General features: G+C 41.2%; 1 protein-coding gene across 1 annotated transcript; it reads left to right on the top strand.

Annotated features, from left to right (window-relative positions):
- The first annotated feature begins 5,746 nt into the window (after positions 1-5,746).
- On the top strand, positions 5,747-23,409 carry TMEM26 (transmembrane protein 26). The gene is made up of 6 exons (XM_005236866.3): positions 5,747-6,197; positions 9,526-9,604; positions 15,388-15,501; positions 16,035-16,255; positions 17,296-17,372; positions 19,636-23,409. The coding sequence occupies exons 1-6, from the start codon at positions 6,007-6,009 to the stop codon at positions 20,040-20,042; spliced, it is 1,089 nt and encodes a 362-aa protein (XP_005236923.1). The 5' UTR covers positions 5,747-6,006; the 3' UTR covers positions 20,043-23,409.
- The last annotated feature ends 354 nt before the right edge of the window (positions 23,410-23,763 follow it).

The raw sequence follows: 23,763 nt of genomic DNA, 5'->3' as shown, positions 1-23,763 counted from the left end.
GAAAGGGTGCCCCAAAATACCAGGGGCTGGATTTTCAGATAGGAGTGTTCTTTTACATGCCTCCTTTCTTCTGAACAGAGGCAGGATGGCTTGCTAGATGGGAGACTGAGGAAAGCATTGGGAAAAAAAAAAAAAGGAAGGGGGGAGGAGCAAAAGCAGGCTTGTAAGAAAGAAGAGTCAGGGTTTGTAACGTTCATGGAGCCAAAAGCTAGGAAATTAGATAAAAGAAGACTATCAAGAGGTATATTCTTGTGGTTACTGAGACTACAAAGTTCTTCAAGTGAATTATGATTTACTGGAGAACAGATACAGAAAGATTTCCCCACCACCACCTGTAAAGCTGCATTGTTTTTTATCAAGTAGCTCCTGTTGAGCCCATCTAGTTGATGAACATTCTTATCAACTAGCAAATATAAATGACTTATGGGGATAATATTTCAATATATAATGACATTGCTATATCTTGGATTCTTTTAAGATCTGGGTTATTAAATATTAAATATCAAAGCTGTAAATTATTGTAGCAGCTTTATACAACTAAATTAAATTCAAACAAAACCTAATTTCCTTAATCATTGACTGTAATCCTCCAGGAACATATGCTATTAACTCAGCTACAAATGGCACAGAAATTGTATGACTTCAGTTAAGTTATTTTATATCAAATTCTAATCCAGGGCAGAGTCTTCAGTAAATCTCCTGCAGGGACTTTAATGCTTCTGCAATCATATTGGCTCTTTACTGGAGAGCTAATCTTTTTATACTCTGTTTTTTCACTCCTTTATCCATTTCCTTCACACCCTTACTGAGCTATAGCTAGTACTTTCTATCACATATCATGTTTTGAAAGATTTGTCTTTTCCCTCTTGCATTTGATCTGCAAGAGCCAGGCTTTCACTTATGCCAGAATCGGATAGATTTTTTTTTGTTTCACATGTGAAACTGAATCATTCCCCTTTGTTTCGACATATATGTTAATTGCCACGTGTTGTGATCTCTCTATGAGGCTGCCATAATTATTCACAGTTTGCAGTCAAGCGCTGCGAAAACAGAACAATTTCCTCCTCTTTAAGAACCCTATTGGAAGTAAAATTAAGCAGATTTAATTTACTCAAGAAACTTCCTCAGAGACTCAATACCATGATCAGATAATAAAGAAATAAACCTTACAGCCCTAGGAGGTAAGGCTTGGAGAAACCTCCAGAGGTCTTCTAGTCAGCCCTCTGCCCCACAGTGTGATCAACTAAACTGCTGTCATTTCTGACAGATGTTTCCCTAATCTGTGCTTAAAAACCCGGGACAACGGAGTTTCAACATGTCTCTGTGCAATCTATTTCAGTGCTTCACTGTCCTTCCTAGCAAGATATGTCTCCAGACACCTAATTGCAATCTTTCCTGCTGTTTGAGCCTTTTACTTCCTTCCCTATGATTTGGGACTGGAGAATGGGCTGTTCCTGGCCTCCCTTCCTGAACACTTGGCCCCTTCCATCTCACCTCAGTTTTCGCTTTTCTAGACTGAGTCATAGCACCCACTTTTTCTTTCCTCAGCAGCCTTGTTCTTCTCTGAACACTCTATCCCACCAGTTCTCTCTTGGGAATGCATCACCTGAATTAGGGTAGTTTAGCTGAGGTCTTTCGTAGCATCAAGGAAGGCCGAAGTAATAATTTAAATCTGGCATGTTACAAGTGTGTTCACACATCCCAGTGTGCCTCCTTCATAGCCCAGCAACATTGCTGACTCGCATCGAATTTACGACTCATTCCTACAACCAGTCTCTTTCAGCTACTTGCTTAATACTCTATAATTATTTATGAATATTGTAAATGAAATCTTCAAAGTCTCTTGAACTGAAGATGGCAAATAGCCACTACCCCCAAATTTCACTACCGAAACATTCCAGTTTGTCTCAGAATTTACTTCTACTGCTTGCTTACAATCTCCTTTGTTCAGAGCTCCCCCTCAAAAAAACCCCCACTGCACATGATCATCAACCCCCCCAGAACTTCCATGCTGGAATTCATCCTCAATAGGATTTCCAAACCCTGCACTCCTGTCCAACTGGATTCTTTGGTACTTGAACAAGGGTCTTTTGATTCTATAAGCACTGCAACCTAATAAAGATGTCAATTCTGCTATTTAAAAAGGAAACATTTGTTTATGCAATTTATTAATTCCCTACTATAGAAACACCACCCACCATGTGCTTCTCCACTGGATTCTCCTTTATTGTCCAAAAGTAGGGCAGCACTTCAGCTAAGGCCTTGCCAAGTGGAAGAGAGCAGGCACTTTGCAGGTTTCAATTCTGTATCTGTGTGCTAATGTGACCACCCGTTTCACAGTGGCATGGTACTGCTGACTTGCATTCAGCCTGCGATCCATCTTCAATCCTAGTTTCTTCTTGGGAACTGATGCAGTTTCAAATTTCTGATCGTTATGGGGTAGCAAAATCAGCCTAAAAGCAGAAGTTAGACAAACACACATGTAAAGATTCTGTGGCACAGCTTTTTGAAGTGCCAGGTTTCCTATTCCTACAGGTTTTCAATGCTGTTGAGGGCACAGTAAGGTTTAACGTTCCCCAGATGCATCAGGCATGCTGTAATTGGCTATTATAAGAAAAAGGCATGCAGTAGGTCTTGCCAAGGTATCTTGGATGAAGATCCCACAGACCATGACATGTTCACACCATTGTGTCCAGGATTTGCCAGAGTATGGCAGCTCAAATGGAAGCACCTAACTCGCCAAAGTTCCCAGACACAGACAATTCTCAGCATCCACATGGACAAAGTTTCCAGACAGGAAAAAGGAGAGGGTGTATCATTAGGAGAGCACTTCATACAAATACAAGTCTCGCTTTGAGCTTGGATCCAGCCAAGCTACCATATGCATAAACTGGCCTGCTCTCACTCCAGGTCAACTTCTTGAGAGACTAGACAGTCTCTATTTGCGTAGCCATTTCAGGTCAGAGCAAAGGTCCATCTATTCTACTGTCTGCCTCCGACAGCAGACCGAACTCTATGTGCAGGGAAAGAGTACAAGAACAAGGTAAAGACAGTTTCTCCCCCAAGTACTCCCTAGTCCATGACCAATTAGCCTGACAACTGTAAGTTGCAAATCAGTAGAAACTATGAAAAGAGCAGAAATAATGGAATACCAGTAGATATAATGTCATAAAGAAAAAAACCCACTAATTCTATAAGCTTTTGTGCAGGAGTTAGTGCTGTCCCATGCTACAGTGTACATCTGTACTCATGCTGGGACTCCAGAGTTCATCAGCTCCTCCTGCACAGCCTTATCACCCCCTGAGGGCTTCCGTGCCCCCTGACCATCCACTGACCCAACAATTCCCTGGCAGACTTCCTTTTCATGATGTGTTTGAACAGATAACAGACATTTTAGTTGTTATGCTTCTTGCCAATTGTCCCTCACACTCCTTCAGCCAACCTTATCATGTTTGTATATTTAACTTGCCAGAGTTTATCATCTTCTCAGTTTTCTTCATCTGGACACCACTTCAGCTTTTGATAGGATACCTTCTTGCTCCTGCAATCTCACTTAGTCTGCCAAAACTGGCTTCTTTTCACTCTTCCCTCAAGTTTTTCTTGATACATAGTTATTTTCTCCGCACTTCCCATGTGATTTATGGAAGCAATATCCATACTCCCTGCAAAGAGTTAGGTCTTCCATCTGTCTTCTTTCAACAAATTTCCTGATCTGTGTCTAGTTCTCCTTTTTTGAAGCTGAGCACGCCAATAGTAGAACACTCTGGCTTGTCTTATTCCTGCGAGGATACAGAGTCCAAGCACATCAAGAGCCTCATTTCAGGGCAGCTCTTCAGCGGTTACTCTCTACATCATATCCTGTAAACCACTCAGGATTAAAGTCAAGCATTGCCCACATGGGCTCCTGAACCAGCTGCTCCACAAAACAGCCATTGAGACATGTAAAAACGTACTCTGTCAAGTCTGGATACAATTTTTGCCTCTTCTAGACTGAGTAATTGAAGTCATCCATACCTACCAACTTCTTCCTTCACTCAGCCTGTTGTGTTGCCATCGTGGTCCACTGGTCAGCTAGGCAGAGTCAATATTATATATTCTTCCTACTTAAGTTTGGGACTTCCACCAATGTGAAATCTGGGTTGTTCATTCATGAAATTACCTTAAGCAGTTCAGCTCCGAAGTGTCTTTAATATGCAGAGGTACTAGCTATCAGCAAAGCTTACCACACACTTCCCGAATACATGATATCATGTGAATGTCCCAGTGATCGTCATCTTTCCAAGTTTATGACATCTGCACTGTTGGGATCTCCATGAATTAGACATACCCAGTTCCACATACCACTCCCACGAAGGAGTATCTTGTTTAAACAGTCTCTCAATTCCGTCTGTTCCCCGTTTCCTCTTCAACTAGGTTTGACCTTAACACCAGCGGAAGGGCTGTGAACCAACAGCACTGAAGGCACAATATGACAGGGTAGCCGCTGGCAGGGGATTATCAGGAGTAGGCCCTTGACTTGAATTAATTTTCCTCAGAGTGTGAGGAACTTGATTTTGTTGCTTCAAAAAGCTGCACAGTCCATTTATTTATTCAGGCATTTCCCGAGCGAGTGATCTGTGCTGTGGAGCGGCCTTTGGTTTTTCTTTTTTTCTGGGCAGGGTTATTTTTAATAGTCTTCTCCATGTGCCCCCACCCGCAAGGATATCAGCTGGCAGCACCAGCCTCAGCGCTTCACAGAGAAAGAGGCTTGGGTTTTCAGCGAGGAAAACGTGGCTCTTAGCAATTGAGGAAAAACAACTTCTTACAAAGGTCACAACTCTTAGAAGAGTATCTCCTTGTGTTTAAAGTAGAACAGGATATTTAAAATTAAATCAGCTAGGAAGTTAGGACCTTTGGAGTGCCACAGTATGCTACATGGACCTGACTCACCCATTCCTGTTTCCCCATGTGTATTTTAAAAAGGTGTATCTCAGTTTTAAGTGCTTTGGCAGCAAATTAACACAAAATTGGAGCAAGACAGTGACAATTTTGATCAAGAAGATATTTCTCTTTGGTTACCGAAGTGTAAATTCAAACAACATTTGTAATCACTGTGAGAAACATCAAAGCAATTTTTAAACATACTCTGTACTTCTTAAACTGTTCCCACAGAAGATACTGAAGGTCAGGCTAGAGGTAGCTGACCTAACACACAAAAAATAGGCAGAGGTTTGACTATGTCCCTACTGGCCTAATCAGTAACATTGTTGTTAGCCAAGATTTCAGCCTGATTTCTGGAGCTGCTACTTAGTCCTGAAGCAGGGTGTAGTTTATACAGTATAGTAGTTTGACTAGATTTCAGTACAGTTTAGATTTTCTAACTTCTGTTGCACATGGGTATCCCAGCATTGAATTAAGTACACGGTTTCTGCTTTCTGTATTGCAATGTTAAGCAAACAATTTTAAAAGCTCCCAAATATGAATTATATATTTCACGGGGAGGCAGGAGGAAAGAAAGTTTTGCAGTCTGAGTAATGTAATGAAGCTTTTAGCAAAGAAGATGCAAGTTAACGATGCTTCTTAGATTTTGTCTCTTTGCTAGAAGCCTACGTGTTGAGAGCAGCAAGGGGGGCTTAGCAGAGTGTGAGACAGAAACCTTCCTGGCGTTTAGTCCTTGAACGGAGGATGGAGAAGGGACGGAAGGAAACCCTTTGCACCCCTGCCTTAGTGTGCTTGGAGCTGTACTGAGCGCTACAACCCCCTGCAGCCTGGAATCGGGAGCTTTCTGGTTTGTGGTTTTTTTTTTTTTTTCCCCTATCCTTTAAAAAGTTTTCAGGAAGTCTGGGGGAGGGGCAAAGCCGGTTCTTTTTTGTTATAATGGGCCTCTTTGTGGGGATGGAAGAGGAGAAGAGATCTGCCTGCCTGTGGTGAGCACGCTTCCCAGTGATTCCCAGGGTAACTTCCCAGGGCTCCTGAACAGCACAGGGCCCCTGCGGTGCGGGAAGAGGGGCGGGGGGCTGGTCCAGCATGGAGCTGATGGTGCTGCTCAATGCTCTGGTTACTCGCCTGCTCTTTGTGTTGCACTCTCTCATCGGGGTCTGGAGAGTGACTGCAGTGAAGAAAGAACCCAAGTACTGGCTACTGGCACTGCTCAATCTTCTCCTGTGCCTGGAAACAGGGCTCACCCTCAAGTTTAAGCAAGGCAGAGGCTACAAATGGTGAGCATATCCTGCCGGCTCCGATGGAGCCCCTCTTGCTTCTTTGCATGCACTTTGCTGGAGACGTGAGGCTGCCTTCTACGGCTGCTGCCCGAGAGCACTGCAGTCCTGGCTTTGTTTTTGCCAAGCTTTCAGGGGATTGCATTTTCCCCTCTGCTGCACCTGGGGGTGGAGGGTGGGGGTAGAAAACTGATAAAGCCCTGGCTAGTCCATTGCCAAGTTCAGAAGGCTTTCAGGAGGGGCAGTTTTGCAGCAGACTGCTTGGGAGCCGCCGTCTGTATAGTTCTGTATGTGTATCCATATTAACAGCTGAAAAATACGGGAAATGTAGCTGCAGGCAAGAGATGCATGCTCTGGAGCTGCCTGTCCCGAGGGCTGGGGAAGCAGGGGGCATGCACTCCCTCACCATATCACTTGGCACTCCTGAACAGCAAGGTGTTAGGGACTACACCTATGAGGCGCACAAGAGTGCTGAGGGGCCCACACAGGCTATTCCATACAGATGCCCTGCACCTCTTACCCCATCCTGCCATGCCCTGGTTTGCACCTCCTTCCCTGGGACTGCATTCCTCATCCCTGCTACTTGCAATAGTGCTAATGCCATGCTAGGGCATGAACAAAACCTCAGTGAACAAATAAATGATGAGCAGCAACCTCTTTTGCAATACAGCAAGAACGGCTTATATATTTAGATTTGAGAGGCTATTCCAGAGGGGAACTTTCACACATGAAAGGCTGACTGAGAAACAGGTAAAAAAGTTAGTCATAGCAGAGTTTGCCCAAGTACATGGGTTTCTACATGCATCAAAAGAATTGCTACAGTCATCTACAGCTCATCAGCACTCAGTCAGCCAAAACAAACGCTCTGTAAAAAGGAAGTGGTCATGTAACTAATTGTCAGGATTTCACTAGCACCTTTTATTTTTAAAAACTCAAACTGCAGGCAGGCCATGAGACAAATCCAGGACAGAAAAAGCCCTATAATATTTCAATGATCTTAAAGTCCTGCCCATTGCAACTGTGAAACTCATTATAACAGCAGCAGTGCTGTGTGACAGTTCACACAAGCATTCCATGCTCTAAATCTGAATGTAATAAAACTAGTGATGAAGTCCGAGACACAGGAAAATTTAACAACAGAGCTCCAAATGCACAGTTATGAGACAGAGGCAGAGTGAGCAGACCAGATTCAACGGGGAGAGGAGGCAGCAGCAGAATCTTCATGAAGGAACACTTAGTATGGCAGCTTTTGGAAAATCCAAAGAAAAACAGACAGAGAAAGCAGATCCATTTTAGACAAAACCATGTACTAGAAAACTGGGCTAAATTTAGGTAGAAGGAAATTTTGAAAATGGATGTGGTCCAGCACTTTAAGCAATACAGTAAAGTATGCTTCTATGTAAGTACTGTAGACAAGTGATCAGCATCTGTTTGCATCAGGATAACTTTCTGCTCTGGCAGAAAACACATTCAGAACAGGCAGTATATCATCTGCATTTATAGAAACGCCACCATAGACAATCACTGATACAAGCAAAGGGCAGACTGTGCCACAGGACTCTCCTGACTCCAAGAGCTTCATACACTCTCCATTCATTATTGACAGAAGAGTGTTGCTTAGTACACCAGCACAAAAAATTAAACGGGACATGCAGAGAAAAAGTATTATTGTGGGCCTGGCCACATATTTCCTTTAGATTGCTCCTTCTGAAAGAAAGGCAGGGTTAAAGCCCCTGAAGTCTCCTGGCCTGACATGGTATCATTAGCTCAGTATTGCTAACCTGCCAGCTGGATGGATTTTTCATGTGCTCAAGTCCTACAGGAAATACTGTGAAATACGTTACTTCTCCCATTCAAATGAGAGGTGTGTTCTCTTCCAAAATAACCAGGGTAAAACCCTACAGAATAATTAACTTTTTTTTTTTTTAAAAAAGCAAACAACAACAAAAAAACCCACTACCAAAACAAACACCACCCCCTCACTTCTGCAAAAAAATCAAACCAACCAACTGCAAAAAAACCCAAACAAAAACCAAAAAACCCGAACCAAACCCCACCAAATCCCCAAACACAAACCAGGACTGTCTTATTTAGAGGGGATTGTTTGAAACATATCATAGCAGTTCAGCAAACCAGTCATCCCTGCTGAGCAGCAGGGTTTTTTTCTTTTCCTCAATACTTAGTCTCCACTGGAAACATCATGATTACAAAATAAACGTTCATTCAGGATAGGAACAAACAATAAATGCAACAATATTTGACCAAAATGTTGCTGCAGTTACATACATACGAGCAATTTAAACTCACTGCAGAATGTGACAGTGACAAGGTAGAAGGAATCAAGGAAGTATTCTGAGTTTGATGCCACTGTCCTGTCCTGGGCCAGTACATACGTGATGGTGCAAAGGCTGCTGTGAGCTCAGCAGCATTGCAGTGATGCTTACTCCATGCTACAGCAGAGCTAGATGAAACATTAGTGGCATCAGACCTCATTCCTAGTCCAAAAGGATTGGAATTGCCAAAAAACCCCCAAAAAAACCCCCCAAAAAACCCCAAACACCCACCCCAAAGAAAATTGTCACATGTTTGATAAGGAAACATTGGCAACCCTCACAAGAATCAGTGCTTGCAGGAGGAGTAATGAAACTCTCTGGTACTTCTGAATAAACTCATCTCAAGAAGCTGAAGATAATAAAACTTCGCTGTCATAAGTTTCATATAAGACTTTCAGGGAAAGAATAACTAGAGACAGAAATCCTAGAGAATTATACAATTGTTAGCACAAATGGGGGAACAAGGCTAAGACCCAGTTTCATAAACCATTTCAGCTTGCCACTGAAAGACCTCCTACTGAAGAAATGCTGGTTTTAGGCAAACTAATGCCATTTCTACCTTTCCTATGTCAATGCACAGGATTCTGATCAACAACCTTTATCCCAGCATCATTCAATGAAATGACTAAATGTATTAATTCACCCTTCATGAAATCAGAAAGAGCATGTAAGCTGGAGGCTTTTTATTTTTTTATTTTAACTACAGAGAACACTGATGGAATACAAACAGCAAAGTCCTTTGGTTAGTTCTTAAAAATAGATTTTAAATAACCTTCCTTATATGATCTTTGATGATGTACAAATAAACCTATGATTCATAATACTGACAGTATGAGGAATTTGGCAAGAATAGCAACTCTTATTTGCAGTTACCCTATTTCTTAGTGTCCCACCTGGTAGGAGGGCACAAGATACTTTTTAATGCAGATAATCATAGGATATATGGTATTTATGATGTGATATAACACCAAGCTATATTTTCTTTTCCTTTACAGGTTTTCACCAGCAATATTTTTATATCTGATTTGCACAGTACCATCACTATGGCTACTAGAAATTCATCATGGGACTCAGGTATTTATTATGAGGCAAGATGGACTAGTTTGAAATTGATGCATTATTTGATGGGTTGGATTTTGGCATGTGGACAGAAGCCTGCCAGGTCCTGTTCCAATTTTCTGTTTTATAGTGGTGGGTCTCCCAACCCAGCTACAGCTATACTATGACTACCATGCATTTCCTAAATATCAAATAATGAGCCTCATTCCTAGCTAAAAATTAGACCATTTATTTGTATTTGTCTGGGGAACAGAGGACTAGAAGTTCGAAAACCAGCATTTCACCCCCACATTACCAGCTTGAATTTTGCTCAGGATGGTGAGAGAACTTAATTGCTTTAGAGGTCTTTGTAAATGAAAGTATGAGTTTCACAGCACTTACAGGGAGATATCACAGCTCCAAGCAAGCCAAAATTGAGACAGGTATCCGTAGAAGAGGCCTTAAATTACTTCATGCTTGCTGCAACCTAGAAGAATACTCAGAGATTGCTACCACAGGTAGCCGACATGGTAATTTGTCTGCCAGCGTTCTTGCTTTGTTTGTGCTGTATAGTAATCTGGCAGGGGAGTGTCTGCCAGATTAAAACACATGGTAAAAATTTTAAAGGCAATCCGTCTTTTGGTGGATGGGGTCACTTAGGGCCAGGACAGAGCAAATGAGCCCAGCAGCTGGTGTTGAGTGAACCACCTCCTCATGCAGGCTCCTTTCAAGTCCCTATAGCACTTCCACGTAGTGAAAAGGGAATTTTGTCTGCCCCAGCTTTTGTACATATGTACTAACTTACATCCACAGCAGAAAAGGGCCCAATAGGAACAAGAGCAAAAAGTAACAGAAGAAAATACATAAATTAGACTAAGAAGACATAGTGCCTCATTTTCTCCTTTGAAACATTGTTAGAGCCCACAGAAGCATAATCAAATATTCAAAATTGTGTTTACACTGAAAATGCCTGAGGCTTTTTCTAAATACAGCAGCAGGAATTTATTGTCTTCTTGTTTTGCCAAATCTCCTTAAACAGTCACAGACAGGTAATGTGGATATTGAGAACATTTGTCATAGTTAGATCTGGTCCAAGACACAGGCTAATTCTGTAGTCAAAGGCAGCAGTTTATTTCCCAAAATGATGTTAGAACATGGCATACTTTGTTCTTATTGATATACTGCTACTCTGAATTAAAGAGGGAGTATATCAAGTTAACAGCTTAGTTTATACCTGGAGAGATAGGATAGAGAGTTCTCGAAACACACAACCTAATAGAATCAAAAACAATACCTCCAGAAGGGCAGCAGCCCTCCTAACAATTAATCTCAAACACAGCACCCAGGCTAGTACTACTCCCGATACTAAAATATTGCTAATATTTTCCTTATTAAAATAATAACGGAAGGGGTAATTATGCAGTTACTAGATCCACACATTTAACGTATACACCGTGAAAATGGTTTGTGGTCTTTTAAGGCAGTAGAACTTTGATCTCATGTCGAATCTTTCACAGGAAACCTTAACTGCTTGTGTTGGTGCTGTTATTTAAGGCACGTGCTGATATGCAGTCTCTCTTCCTGAAGACAGAGGCAAATCTGCCTCTCCAAGTAACGCAGAACTGGACATAAGTAATGCTACTCATATACCAACAGTGAAATACTGACTACATAGAAACTACTGCTTTGCAGTAAAGTATTTAGGGATGAAATACATGTTTGGGAGAGGCTATAAAGTAAATTGAGCTATACTGAGTGAAAAAATTGCTGTCTGCAAAACAGAGTGGCAAGAAGGTTAAAACTATTTAATTAAAACTCCCAAACATTATTTCTTAATATCATATAAGATCTCAGATAAACAAATACCTCCATTACCTTTTCAAATGCCTGGTGCATCACTGCACAAAAAGCAATAACTGACCACTTTTTGCCGGGTTTACCTGACTACCAGCACTGCAGTTGATGTAGGCTTCCCAGTCAGTAAAAGGTAGACACTTTGTAAACCTCATAACTATTCTTAACAACCTTTACTTGGACATTTTAAGGAAATAGTGAATATTAGTGCCCATTCCCTCAGCCTCATTGGGAGGTGGGATTCTCTTACCAGCTAAAATTCTAGAACCTCTCTGTCCTAAAAGCGATCTTACATCTTTTACCATTTCTTCCCTCCAATATCTGTTATTTTCCTCAATTTGTAAAAACAGTTTATGCAATCTTTCTCCCTGTTTTACATTTCAGCTTTCCAGCATAAGCAAAATGAAGCAGTCACGGTTGCTTTGAATTTCTGACATCACACACGTTGCCATAGCAACGGTGACACTGTTTCCAGCAAATGGCAGGGAGCAAGCAGGGTACCTGTTGCTTGGCAGAGGGCCGGCTCCAGGGAAGTGCTAGCATCTTCCACAATGTGCCCAGGCTGCCAGCCTCCGTGCATCTTAACAAGATAGAGGATGCTTTGCCCTGGTATTCAAGTGCCAATTTTACCATCTCAGTGCTGGACCCACTGTGAAAAGTTTTAGCTAACCTCATTTTTATTTGGGAATAATGGATCACAATAACATGCAGAGATAAATTTGCTGAATTAGTTCGATGCTTCAGGAGTTCCCCATGCACTGACAGTGAGCTCTCTGCAGGCTACACACTAGCACAACACTGTGTCAGGCAACAGAGTTTCTGTTTTGATTAGATGTTTTATAAATCAGAGGGATGAAAGCTTCATACCAGAAGAAACAAAGGAAGTAAACTGAGCTAGAATTTATGCAAAATGTGTACAATTTCTTCCTGTTTTATTTCAGCACAGTAAAAAAAGAAAAAAAAAAGGTGTATTTGTTTAGCTATACACAAAGTCTCCATACCTAGGAACCTAGGAGTAACTGGGCTCTAGCAGTAAAGAGGTAAACCACGTTTGTCAACTGCCTGTGAAACTTAGTATTCACTTTTTCCTTGTCACATTCCCATTAAGTCACTGCACATACATAATTGGCTAGGCAAATACGCCTGGCACCACTAGTCCTATTTACATGCATATACATGATGAAAATAGAGGGTCTTCTGCAAACTTTCAAGTGAATCACCACCACAATCAGTATTCAATAAATATTCAGAGAGAAACAAACCAGAACAAGATATGAACGTACTTAAATTAAAAAACAGGAGCCTGCTTCAACAACTGGCTTTGCAGATGCAGTTTTCCATTTGCTGCCTGCATGCAGTTGAGGAGAGATGTGGACCCAGCCCTGAGGAGTGCCATTCAGTCAGAGTTCGTGGAGCTTTGCACTGAAGTAGTAACCCCTGACTCAGCTGGGAGTACTTACAAAAATTACACATAGGGAACCTACAAAAGACACTGATAAAGTGAATTAATTTTCTTAAAGAAGTGTTCTCTGCACCTTTGTGCCACTAAAGTTTGAAAAAAAAAAAAAAAAGAGCCTCCTTGCAAGCCACATGTAAGCTGTGGCATGCTTTCCTCCGCTTCCCTCCAGCGGTGTGAGTTGCTGACTCCTGTTACTCCTCTGCCCTGCGCGTGGATTGTGGGGAGCAGCCACAAGAGTTACCTGCTCTCTGCCGTTGGCATGGGGAGAGCGCGGCGCCCCACGCCTTGCTGCCCACACAGTACAACTGCTACAGGCTCTTATTTCACTCCTGTCCTTCAGCCACCTGATTTACTTGCTGGGAGTTCTCACAGTGTTTGGGAAGGGATTTCCGCTATCCTTGCACATGCGGCAGATGTGGCAGGCTACCCTACGTGGGTCCTCCCTCAAATCTGGCAAATTCATCCCTGAGCAGCAGGGCTTTAAAAAAACAAACAAAAAATCCACAAACACCGATGTGAAGTTTAATGCAAGTTCACAGCTCCCTTCCTCTTACCCCTGCTGGGTCAGGTAAGGGGCAGAGGAGTAAGCTGAAATGCAGACAATGACAATCCAAAGGCCGTCAGGGTGAATTAGCCTTCCTCCTCCAGCACAAGTTAGTAATCCCTTTGTCTACCCAAGCTATTTGTTACAAGGTAGATATTCACTTAATATTCTAGGGTGGTTACACCAGTTACGCAATTTTTTTAGGTCATGGTCTCCTCAGCTGACTGTGTCACACTGCCTGTTGCAGGGGTTATTCTGATTTGGGCTGATTTGACCTTGGGGGCTGCTCTCCCCACACTTTAGACTTTTTCTACAGGCAACAGATAAAAAGGCTTCTCCAGAGCACCAGTTAAATTTCATTTCCAAAACATCCTCTAAACAAGGTGTTCCGTTTCTCTTTGTTTGAAGGGCTAACACAGCGAGATTAGCCCTACAAGGCTGCAGCCAGACAGAGGACCAGCGCCTCCATCTCACTCTTTCCATGTCCAGATCTTTAGACTTCCCTCTTCCACATGGAAATATCATCTTCCCCCTATCTGTGACTCAATCTTTCAACGCTCTCACACCTACTGTCCAAATTAGGGAAGCACTCAGTTAAGAGCCTTTACCACCAAATATAAAAGCAACAAGCACTGACCTTTTTCCCCAGATTTTTCAGACCGCAGGAATGTGCTCCATTTATCTATGACAAGGTCAGGCAAGAGGCAGCATTTACCCAGATACTTAGCAACATTATCAGAGACCAAGTAAAGTATCAAAGTAGAATCTGAAATTTGCTAGAATGTGACATTTGCTGGAAAATGTTGCCTTTATATTGGCAGGCATGATGCTGAACACAGCTACTCAGTATGCACTAGAACACACTCTGATTGTTGCAGAAAAATCACTCCCTGTGCAATAAAATGGTGGGGGGCCCAATGGAGAAATGCAAATCATCTGGTGTTCTCTGGCACAAATAGGACAGGATAAAAGTCTTTAATAACAGCATGGTTTGATTTTCTAATTATCCCTTTTTATTACAAAGAAAAGGGATATTAAGGGATTGTTATGAAGATAGAATTTAGCACCATACCCCAGTTGCTCCAGGGGCAGCCTTGGGAGGGGAGGTAGAAGGGCAGGGGCAGTGCTGCAGACCTCAGACAGGACACAGTCCCACCACTGGTTTATTGCAGTTTAAATAACCATATGTTTTAGCCAATATTTGATTTCCTAGAGCACTGGGTACTTGGAGAAAGTAAAAATACCTGGGTTTTTTTTCTACTCTGCAGGGCTGAGCAACAACACAGGCCCATTTTTCTTAATTATTCCTGAATCTCACCTCTCACATTATGAATTGCCTTGCAGAACAAGGCACAGCTGGGAGGGGGCAGAGAATACAACCCAAGCATCCTTCCCCAACTCTATTATTCCAGCCTTGAGGGAAATCATACAGAAGATTGAAACAATGGCATTTTTAGAGAACTTCTTCTGTACCGTAAAGATGAGAAGCAGATATTTTGAGAACAAGTTGAACATAGAGACTGACCATGAACATAAAACAGTAGATTGACCATGATAATTTTTTACCCTGTTTTACTGTTTTAGGCAAAGAGAGATTATGTAGGAAACCCAGTAGCCTGTTCTGGAGAGCTGCAGGCAGATCAAATAGAAAGAATGCGGTCTTAACAGCACAAAGGTGTCAGCTACTCGGTCAACCTTTGTACTTACATCCTCTTGCACAGTACAACCCTACACTTTCTCAGGAACCTACCAACACATCACTCCTGTCTTCATGAGATGAATTTCTCCCTTCTGAACAAGGGGGGAATTACATTCAGAGTAAGCATGTACCTTCGTAAACATCAACTGACTTTCACAAATGAACTCTCTGCAATTCAGTGAAACAGGGCTCTTTCAACCACAGAGCACATCTGCTCCCTGTGTGGGATGTTTATGCATATGTGATGTTTTTGTTCACAACAGTACTGTGGTAATGAGCCTGGAGCAGTTCAGGTGAATGTCAGCAACCAAGACTTCAATGAATCCAGAGACAGCAGTCATGGAAGTGAGGGAACAGATCACCACATCATTCAAACGGTAGGATACCTTTTCCTAATCCTAGTAAAGTTCTTGTGATATTAGAGCAATTAGAGGGGACTGTTGTGTCTATTTGGGCAAGGTCCTCACACAGTGAGTAAAACTAAAAAAAAAAAAAAAAAAAAAGAAGAAAAGTTTCAAAAAAACATATTGTGAAAATGGTCTATGGTGTGCTGCATACTACTGTTGGTAGTACAAGTCTCTGGGTGAAGAGGAGACTCTCCCACCATCCTCTTCCAAATCTCAGCAACCACATTTGGAAAGTGTCTGGGTGATGGTTCTGCAAAAGATAATGCTCAGCTGAAAAATTACAACAGGAGTAGTAGTACATAGAGAAAGACTTGTTATTCATTACCCAAAGTTTGTATTAATGTGCCTTTTTCAAATTATGCCTGCCACATAGGAATGATTTGCTCTAATACAAGGTGAAGGAGAACAAAAACAGGCTCAAGGGTGAATACAGTCTCTGAAGGTACCTATTAATATCAGTCTCCTGAACTTACAGTACGTTATTGTGGTTGCCTTTTAAACAGGCTAAAGTCCTTGTGAATCAGCTTTCCACAATCTGTGAGACTGTATGGACACTGGCCCTCCACCAGACTTTTCTGCTGCTACTCGTAGTTGGGAGATGGCTTCTCCCCATTGGAATGGAAATCACCCGGGATCAATTGTCTCAGCTGCTTCTCATGTTTGTGGGAACAGCAGCAGATATACTTGAATTTGCTAGTGAAACCTTGGACATCGAAGATGTTCGGTAAGAACTATTTGCTGACAGAAATAATTGCCATAATGCAATATATTTGTTTTGTTTGAAGATTTGTTTGTGCAATCTGTGGCGTTCAGACTGGTGGAACTGCATTTCCCACAGGTAACAGAAGGCTACGTTCAAGGGCTCTGTTTTCCTACTCTCACCTTTCCCTCTCTAAAAGACCTAACAGTCCTATGAGCTTTTTTAGGGATTACTCATCTGTTGCCAGTGGAGAAGCATGTCACATCCATCACAATAAAAGTGTACAAAGAGCCAAACAACTAGCATAACTGCCACGCAGTGTCAGTTCTTATAGCTGCAAGAGTTGAAACACTGGATACACAGTAAGCCTCTCTCAGGTTAATGAATTGTTTCAGACTGGCGAGGAAGCAACTAGAGTTTGCTTTAGTGATTCATTATCCAAGTTGCTTCTTTGGTTATCTCATATGTACTTTCTTCATGATAGAATGACAAAGTGTTCAAAGATAAGAAGAAAGGGAATAGCATAGTCTGGTGTGCATTTTCAACATTGTGATCTCTCCCAGAGAAAGTAAGCTCATCTCCCCCTCTCAGCACTGAGAGATGAGCTGTGAACATCCCTCATAAAGAAGAGGAATCACAGAAGAGGTCTCTTACAGACATACTATTTTTTTAAAATATCAAATAAAAGGTTTTACAACAGGAAAAGAGGTCCTTCCCACTTGGCAGGGAAGCTTCAGGCTTGTAAGGAATGTGTAATCGCTACAAGGGTAAAGATATCTCCCCTTCGAGCCACAGAGTCTATTTCCATATGCTTATCATTGTAACATTAGCATCAGATATTTAATGTAATTACACAGCTGGAACTCGTAGCCTGAACAGCAGAAACTCCATACCAAAAGTTTCCTCTATTTTCCTTAGTTTTACATCTCAGAGCGTGCAATTAATCAATCATTGTTTCGCTCAGCCACCCTTTTAAATGACATTCCAAATACTGCAGGAAACATTCTTGTTAACACATAAGGAAACTGCATCTTCACTGTTACCACTTTTTTCCCCTCCTATAGGAAGAATTATGCTCTCATAAATGCAATTCTTGCTGTATGGACCTGGAGTATGTTACAGTTTCCACTTGATCTTGCAGGTTAGTAGTTGCCCATAGACAAGAGAACAAATGTTTTTACTGGCATGTGTTGTGGCTGTGCACACACTACAGGGCATACCAAGGATTTCTGGTGGAAAGCAATATATACGACAATGATGATTTCTGAAGAAAGTTCATTGTGGTTTCTTTGGAAGAAACACTTGTTTCTGGCTAACCTCTGATCTCCCTGATAAAACTACTTCCAGAAAAAGAGGAAAGTGTAATATTATATTGGAGTATCTGCTCTAGCTGCCTGTTACTGCCTTAAACTTCACTATGTAAACTCTTGAGCTAGATTTGGTCTCAGATTATATTACAGCTGAAACCTGGGAAGGTTGCTAGACCTTATGGAGAGACAGGTGATTCTTAATCACAGGGAACAGCACAGCCAAGAGCACAGAAGATATTATCACAGGAGAAATTAACCTATTCACAAGGAACCTGAAGGACCATACAATGTTGGGACTATACACCAGTATCTTAAAGGCCCAACAGGCAGCCAAGTCAGGCAGAAAGGGCCCCTCTGTGTTCAAGAAGAATGAAAGCTGCCCAATCATCATCTGTTCCAACCATTTTGGCCTCCAGCCACTAAAACTTTGCAATTCAACTATACCAGTCCAAAGATAAGTTATCCTCATTAGCATCTGACTAAAATAATAAATGAGTAAAATAATTACACACATATTATTCCAGGATTTTTTCATTAGCCTTTTCTTCATGGACAACACTAGGCTTCATTTTCAACACTGAAATTAGGAAAATATTTCACTATTTCACCTCAAGAAGCTCACTTCCTGAAAAAAACTAATGCAACTACATTTCAGATTTATCACAGCTGTATTTTACCAGTATCAGAATTTTTTTCTGTTAAAGATGCACACCACTCAGATCTAGAAAAAAATAAACAAACCAAAACCAAACCCACACGAAGAACCATCACCAACACACATACACAAAACCACCACTGAAATTAAAATGGCACTTAAATAGTTGTATTCACTTAATTTAAATGAAGTAACTTTTGTACTGGGCATTTTTTCCTCTGGATATTGCTTTTCTGCCAATTACATTTACCAGTTAAAAATTAAATTATTGAACACACATTTCCCTTAAACTTACTATGGGTACAGTTTATTCTTGGTAGTTCTATTCAGTTGCACAGATATTTCATTTAAGCATCAGAATTTTTACTCCTACCTCAAACATCATGTAAACTAGAAAATTGTAGACACATTATTGGACTACAGCAATGCAGTTAGGGCAATTAAACAGCAATGGCACAAAACATATTAAAAAATTAGCTGCTGCTGAAGTTTTGCCTAGTGGATTCAGCAAATTTCTATGGTCTACAACTCATTTTCCACTTAAGTCCAGGTTCCCCCCCTTCCCCCCCTCCCGAGTTGACTCAAACAATAGAATTCTTTTGGTGAGCTGAAATGTTTGGCAGTTGTTACTGCATCACAAGCAGCTATGTTTTTTAAACTAATGAAATGCCACTGCCCGAGAGACAAGTTAGCTAAGCTACATGTATTTTCATAAGAAGCAGTCACATTTACCACACACAAACCCTCCTGATGATTCTTGAGATGCCACCCCACAAAAAGGCATTTAAATTAGCTCACCGCCACTATTATAACCAAGTGGAACACATCCATGCAAGTTCCCGCAGTTGCATGCAATGTCATACCCAGAAGGCTAAGAACGAGTAACTGTGCTCAAGCCTTCCATGGCAAGCAGCAACCACAGTTTCTTCCAATCTGTAATGCCTGATACTGCCCCGCGCTGACGTGACTTACCCTTACTATGACACATGAAAAAGACAACGGCTATCTGGTGAATCTATTAAATGCAAGGGCTTAGCCTGGAACAAACTGAAGTGCTACAGCTCAGGCTGCTCCCGTTCAATAGGGTAGCTTTTTTTCTTAAAGATACCTATTAGCCATGCATGTTGATTTAACAGAAAAACATCTGGGAAAGAGACCTGAAAGGTTAGGTGTTCTGCTTCTTGTTTTGGAAGTGTATAAATACCGATAGCTTTGTGGGATGGAAAAGGGGTTTTTTTGTCCTGTTCAGCGAACCATGTAAGTGCCTGCTTAACATGAGCTTGGTGTGTTTTGTTGAAACAGATCCCAGAAACCTGATACTCTTTATGTTGAATTGTTAACAGTTGAATGCATTTATAATCCAGGGTACCCTGCCCTTTAGGCCAACCCTGGCTTAATTTTAGAAAGTCATTTTACCACAACTGTTATTTTGTTTCCAGTACAGCATATTGGCTGCAAACCAACTGCATCAACTAAGCGGATCCCCAGCCTGCTGCTGTGCAGATACAGTGCGGAACTGTGGAACATCGGAGTCAGCCTTTTCATACAGGACGGCCCCTTCTTCATCGTGCGTTCAATCCTGATGGGACATTTCAGAATATTCAACCAGATGCTGGTGTTTTTTACAGCTAAGAATATTTTAGTTGTGACTCTACAATTGTATCGTCTGGCAGTGATAACGTTAGACTTCCGTGCTACCATTCTGCAGAAGAGCCGGAAAGGAGAAGTCACCTGTTGCCCGTGCAAGCCTTACGAAGCTAGTACTCATGCTGCTGCTGACCAAGATACTGAAATGAAAGAATTTGTTGCCTTTCCTCCAAAAGAGGAATCCCAAGCTCCAGCATAAGATCAGTGAGCACAGCTACTGACTTGAAAAGCTGTGTTTCCCACAGTTTCTTCAGAAGAGCTTAGCCTGTTTTTATGATCAAACACACCCTGAGTGCCAAAGCCACCTCTTCCATCAAGAGATCAATAATTTCTTCTAATCGTAGGGGAAATTTCTGAGGCAAATTCATAGAAATGGGACTTTTTTTTTATCCATTTGTATGGTGGGTTTTGACTAGTTCCCTATTATATTATCCACAGGGATTTTGTAGCCATAGTTTGTAGTAGCCACAAAGGTTTGGCACACTAACAAAGTTGGTTATTATCTTTGGTGGCACTGTGCTAACGTATGTACTTGCATGTATTCAAATAGAAGGACAAGCCTCTCCATTATGGGAAGTACAGAAGCATTTAGCTCTAATTGAATGGTTGGGCCATAACAAGAGCGTGATGAACAATACATTCACTGTGTATGGGAACAACTTCAGCAGTAACAACTGTGTAGGCATGCAAGTGAAGGGGAATGACAGATTTCTGCTGTTACTGCAACATCTAAACATTGTTCATTCAAGAAATTAAGAAAATTTTCAGATGTTACCTCCTTGGCTAGATTCAGTTAAAAACTATGCAACAACATGAAACTGCATACACAAGACTGTCTCTTAGGACCTGCATGGTCTGAATAACCTTAAGCTTACAAATAAAAGTAATAATAATAAAAAATCCCAGCCCCATAGATCATTAGAAAATGCCTGTGATAAATGCAGTTGTATTCTACAGATGTGCTTGCCTTTATTTCTACCAGTTAGAACACAAAAAAGAAATGTCCCCAAAATACTTGTAAAGTCTGTCAGTCCGCCCATCCCAAGTTTTACTGTGCTTGCAGTTGAGACAGGTTTTGAAAATGTCTCCATTTTATATTATTTCTAAAAGTGGCCCAACTCAGGCATACAACCTAACTACAAGGAAAATGGCCTACTCAAGTTAGACAAGACAATCTAGACAAAGGATTCAGGCTTGTGTTTCACATTTCATAAAGCAGGACAAGATCCCATGAAGTAACTTGAGCAATTGTCTGGTCTGTTGTGTGTCAAAGTTATCAATAATTATTAATTTACTATATTCACATTTGGAGTGAAGAACAGGGCCCAATTAATTTCTCCCCAAAACACACTTTAGTAAGACCATTGACTTTGTGAGGCTTAGCTTATAGAAGCTAAAAGTAAAATCGAGGGGTTTTTGAAAGTGTGCCTAAAAATTGTATTTCACAGAAAATGGCAGGTGCTTTTACAAATTTCTGCATCCATTTTAAAAGAGAGCAGAAAAACCTATAAAAAATAGCAAAGTGACCCTAAGGTCATTTCCCTTATGAAAAATACCTAATTAAACCTTATTTTCTAAAGCCTCAGCTATCTAAATACAGAATGTGGTTTTGTGAATGAGTAAGAGTGTTTCTGCCACCACTGCAGCAGTCATGTGCTTATTTATCCATACCCTCATAAGCAATGACATGTTTATTCTTTGGAAGATGAGCCTGTTTAAAAATTCCAACCCCCAAGCATGTGAACCGATGTTTATACTTATGAGCTGTTACTGTTCTGTGCAGGATCAGGCCCTTACATTACAAAAGGATAAAAATGCACAGCCATAAAGAAGGAAGTCTCATATACTTCATAGCCCTTTCTACCATTCATATTCTAGTAATAATGTGCAGCACATCCTACTCTTCTTATTTTAGGCCTTTTTCCAAGATAAATTTTAAAAATCCAGTCATCATTTGCCATAGCATTGTGAAGTAGACATATGGAGAGTGGAATACAACTTCATTTGGGATTTTAATTCAAGTCTAGAGGTAAGAAAGCTAGAGCGCTGCTGCTGACAAGCTTTGCTGTCTAAAACCTTTCACACAAGGATGATTTTAGAATCGTTTGCTAGAACTGCAACACATCTCTTCCTGATGCAAGCCAGGACTACTCACATTCATTTCGAGTTTACCACTTGCTGATACAGTAATTATCCCGTTAAAAGGATCCTTACTAATTAATTGAGTATACTAAGCTTGCTAGAACAACATTCTAAATTCATCAGTACAAAAATTGCAGGATGTACTTGTTTAAACTTGCTGTCTATTTAAAGGCTTAGTTCAGCAACAAACTGCCTACGAGGCTCAGCCTGCAGCAAATGCAAGATCCCCTGGGGTCAGCGATACAGAGACTAGTTACAGCAGGAATATTTTACAGAGAACTATTATTTTCTGGTCTTCAGGCTGTTCCATTTTAAACAGTAGAGCTTCTAATCAGATTTACGGTGAGAAGAATTCACTCCAATGCTAGGTTGTTACAACTAGATCCCATCCCCATTCACTCACAGACAAAATAGGCTAGATCCTCCCTCACGCTTACAATAGATTTGGACTTCCCTTTTCCTCCCCACTGTCAGGGGTGACAACAAACAGATTGCACTTAAAAATAAAAGAAAACCCAAGCAGACAAACAAGGCACTTAAATGGTGGGTAGCCTGTCTCCCCATCTGCGTGCAGAGAGGAATCATGTGTGCCAGGTAGCAGCAGGAACAACATGCAGTTCATTCTACTTCATCGAGAAGCCTGGAAATGGCAGTTAAGAAGTCTAGTAGCTTGTATGCTTGGTCACAGTAGCAAACCCCAGTTGTAAGCCCTCCTCACCTTCCTCTTGCAAAATTTTTGAGAGGAAGGGCTATGGCACTGTTTTTTTCCAGCAGGCTGAGTCAGCTGAATCAGCAGCTGAATGTGGAGAGCCAGTGTGTCATCCTGAAGCCTTCCAGAGCTTTGCACCAGACAAGTGGTAGAGTGCGTTTTCTTGAAGATCTGCCAGCATCCGTGGTGTATCTAAAGAACAACTGATGTCATGCTTGCTATTCAGGAAAAGCTGCAGTAAACTTTCAGACAGGGAAAATTCAAGCCTTTGAAACAAAGATTTCAGAACATTTATCTTAACCAGTATTTGAGTCAAAAGAATTACATTACTAAATCTGTTCTGCAAATAGATATCTAACCATTTACTGTTATTTATTCTGGTTGTTTCTGCCTTGTCCTTTTAGATTATTCCATATTAAGCCTCTCTAAAATGTTTTACCACCTGTCTTTTCCTGAGCTAAAGTGTATTCCCCCTTTCCTACAGACATTGGCTCAAACAAGATAATAGCCCTGAATCTGAAAAAAACCTACAAGCCCCCCCAAGAACACCAACAACCATGGTTATATTGCATTCCTGTTGTTATTTGTACTGTACAGTGTTCTCTGGGATCATGTGGGAATGGAAGAAAATGTGCAATTACTTTTAAAAAACTCCAACTGTATTTTGCAAATAAAAGGCAGTTACCTCAGGCATAGCTGCCAATTTATTATGTGAGAGCTGACTGTTACATGTTCCCATTAATTACGTCTTCCACATGCTGCTTTTCCTTTCCATCCTTCGTAAGTTAATTGCTTAGGCCAGATTCTGACTGCAGCCATTGCTTTGAAAGCCCACAGCAGCTGCAGTAAATTCCACTGTATTCTGGATAGGTTGTTCTTTATACAGAACCTTTGCCTCCAAGTATGCAAGTCACAGCATAACCCCAGAGAGGATGTATTTAATTATCTGCATGCAGGATGCATTTTACAGATGCACACAAATACATATATGCATTTAGATACCCATACACACCTGGCAACGCCTAACATATACAGCTTTTATTTCTGTTGCGGTGTGCGAGATTACCGA

This window comes from Falco peregrinus, chromosome 1, assembly GCF_023634155.1.
Source record: "Falco peregrinus isolate bFalPer1 chromosome 1, bFalPer1.pri, whole genome shotgun sequence".
Classification (NCBI taxonomy): domain Eukaryota; kingdom Metazoa; phylum Chordata; class Aves; order Falconiformes; family Falconidae; genus Falco; species Falco peregrinus.
The sequence above is the reverse complement of the archived record's forward strand: the minus strand, read 5'-3'. Positions and strand labels throughout refer to the sequence as shown.

Bases quoted from the DNA above. Each gene is read 5' to 3' on its own strand.
- TMEM26 (XM_005236866.3), top strand. From the start codon at position 6,007: ATGGAGCTGATGGTGCTGCTCAATGCTCTGGTTACTCGCCTGCTCTTT. The intron at 16,256-17,295 runs GTAAGAACTATT...CCCCTCCTATAG, and splicing joins TTGGACATCGAAGATGTTCG to GAAGAATTATGCTCTCATAA. The intron at 17,373-19,635 runs GTTAGTAGTTGC...TTTTGTTTCCAG, and splicing joins GTTTCCACTTGATCTTGCAG to TACAGCATATTGGCTGCAAA.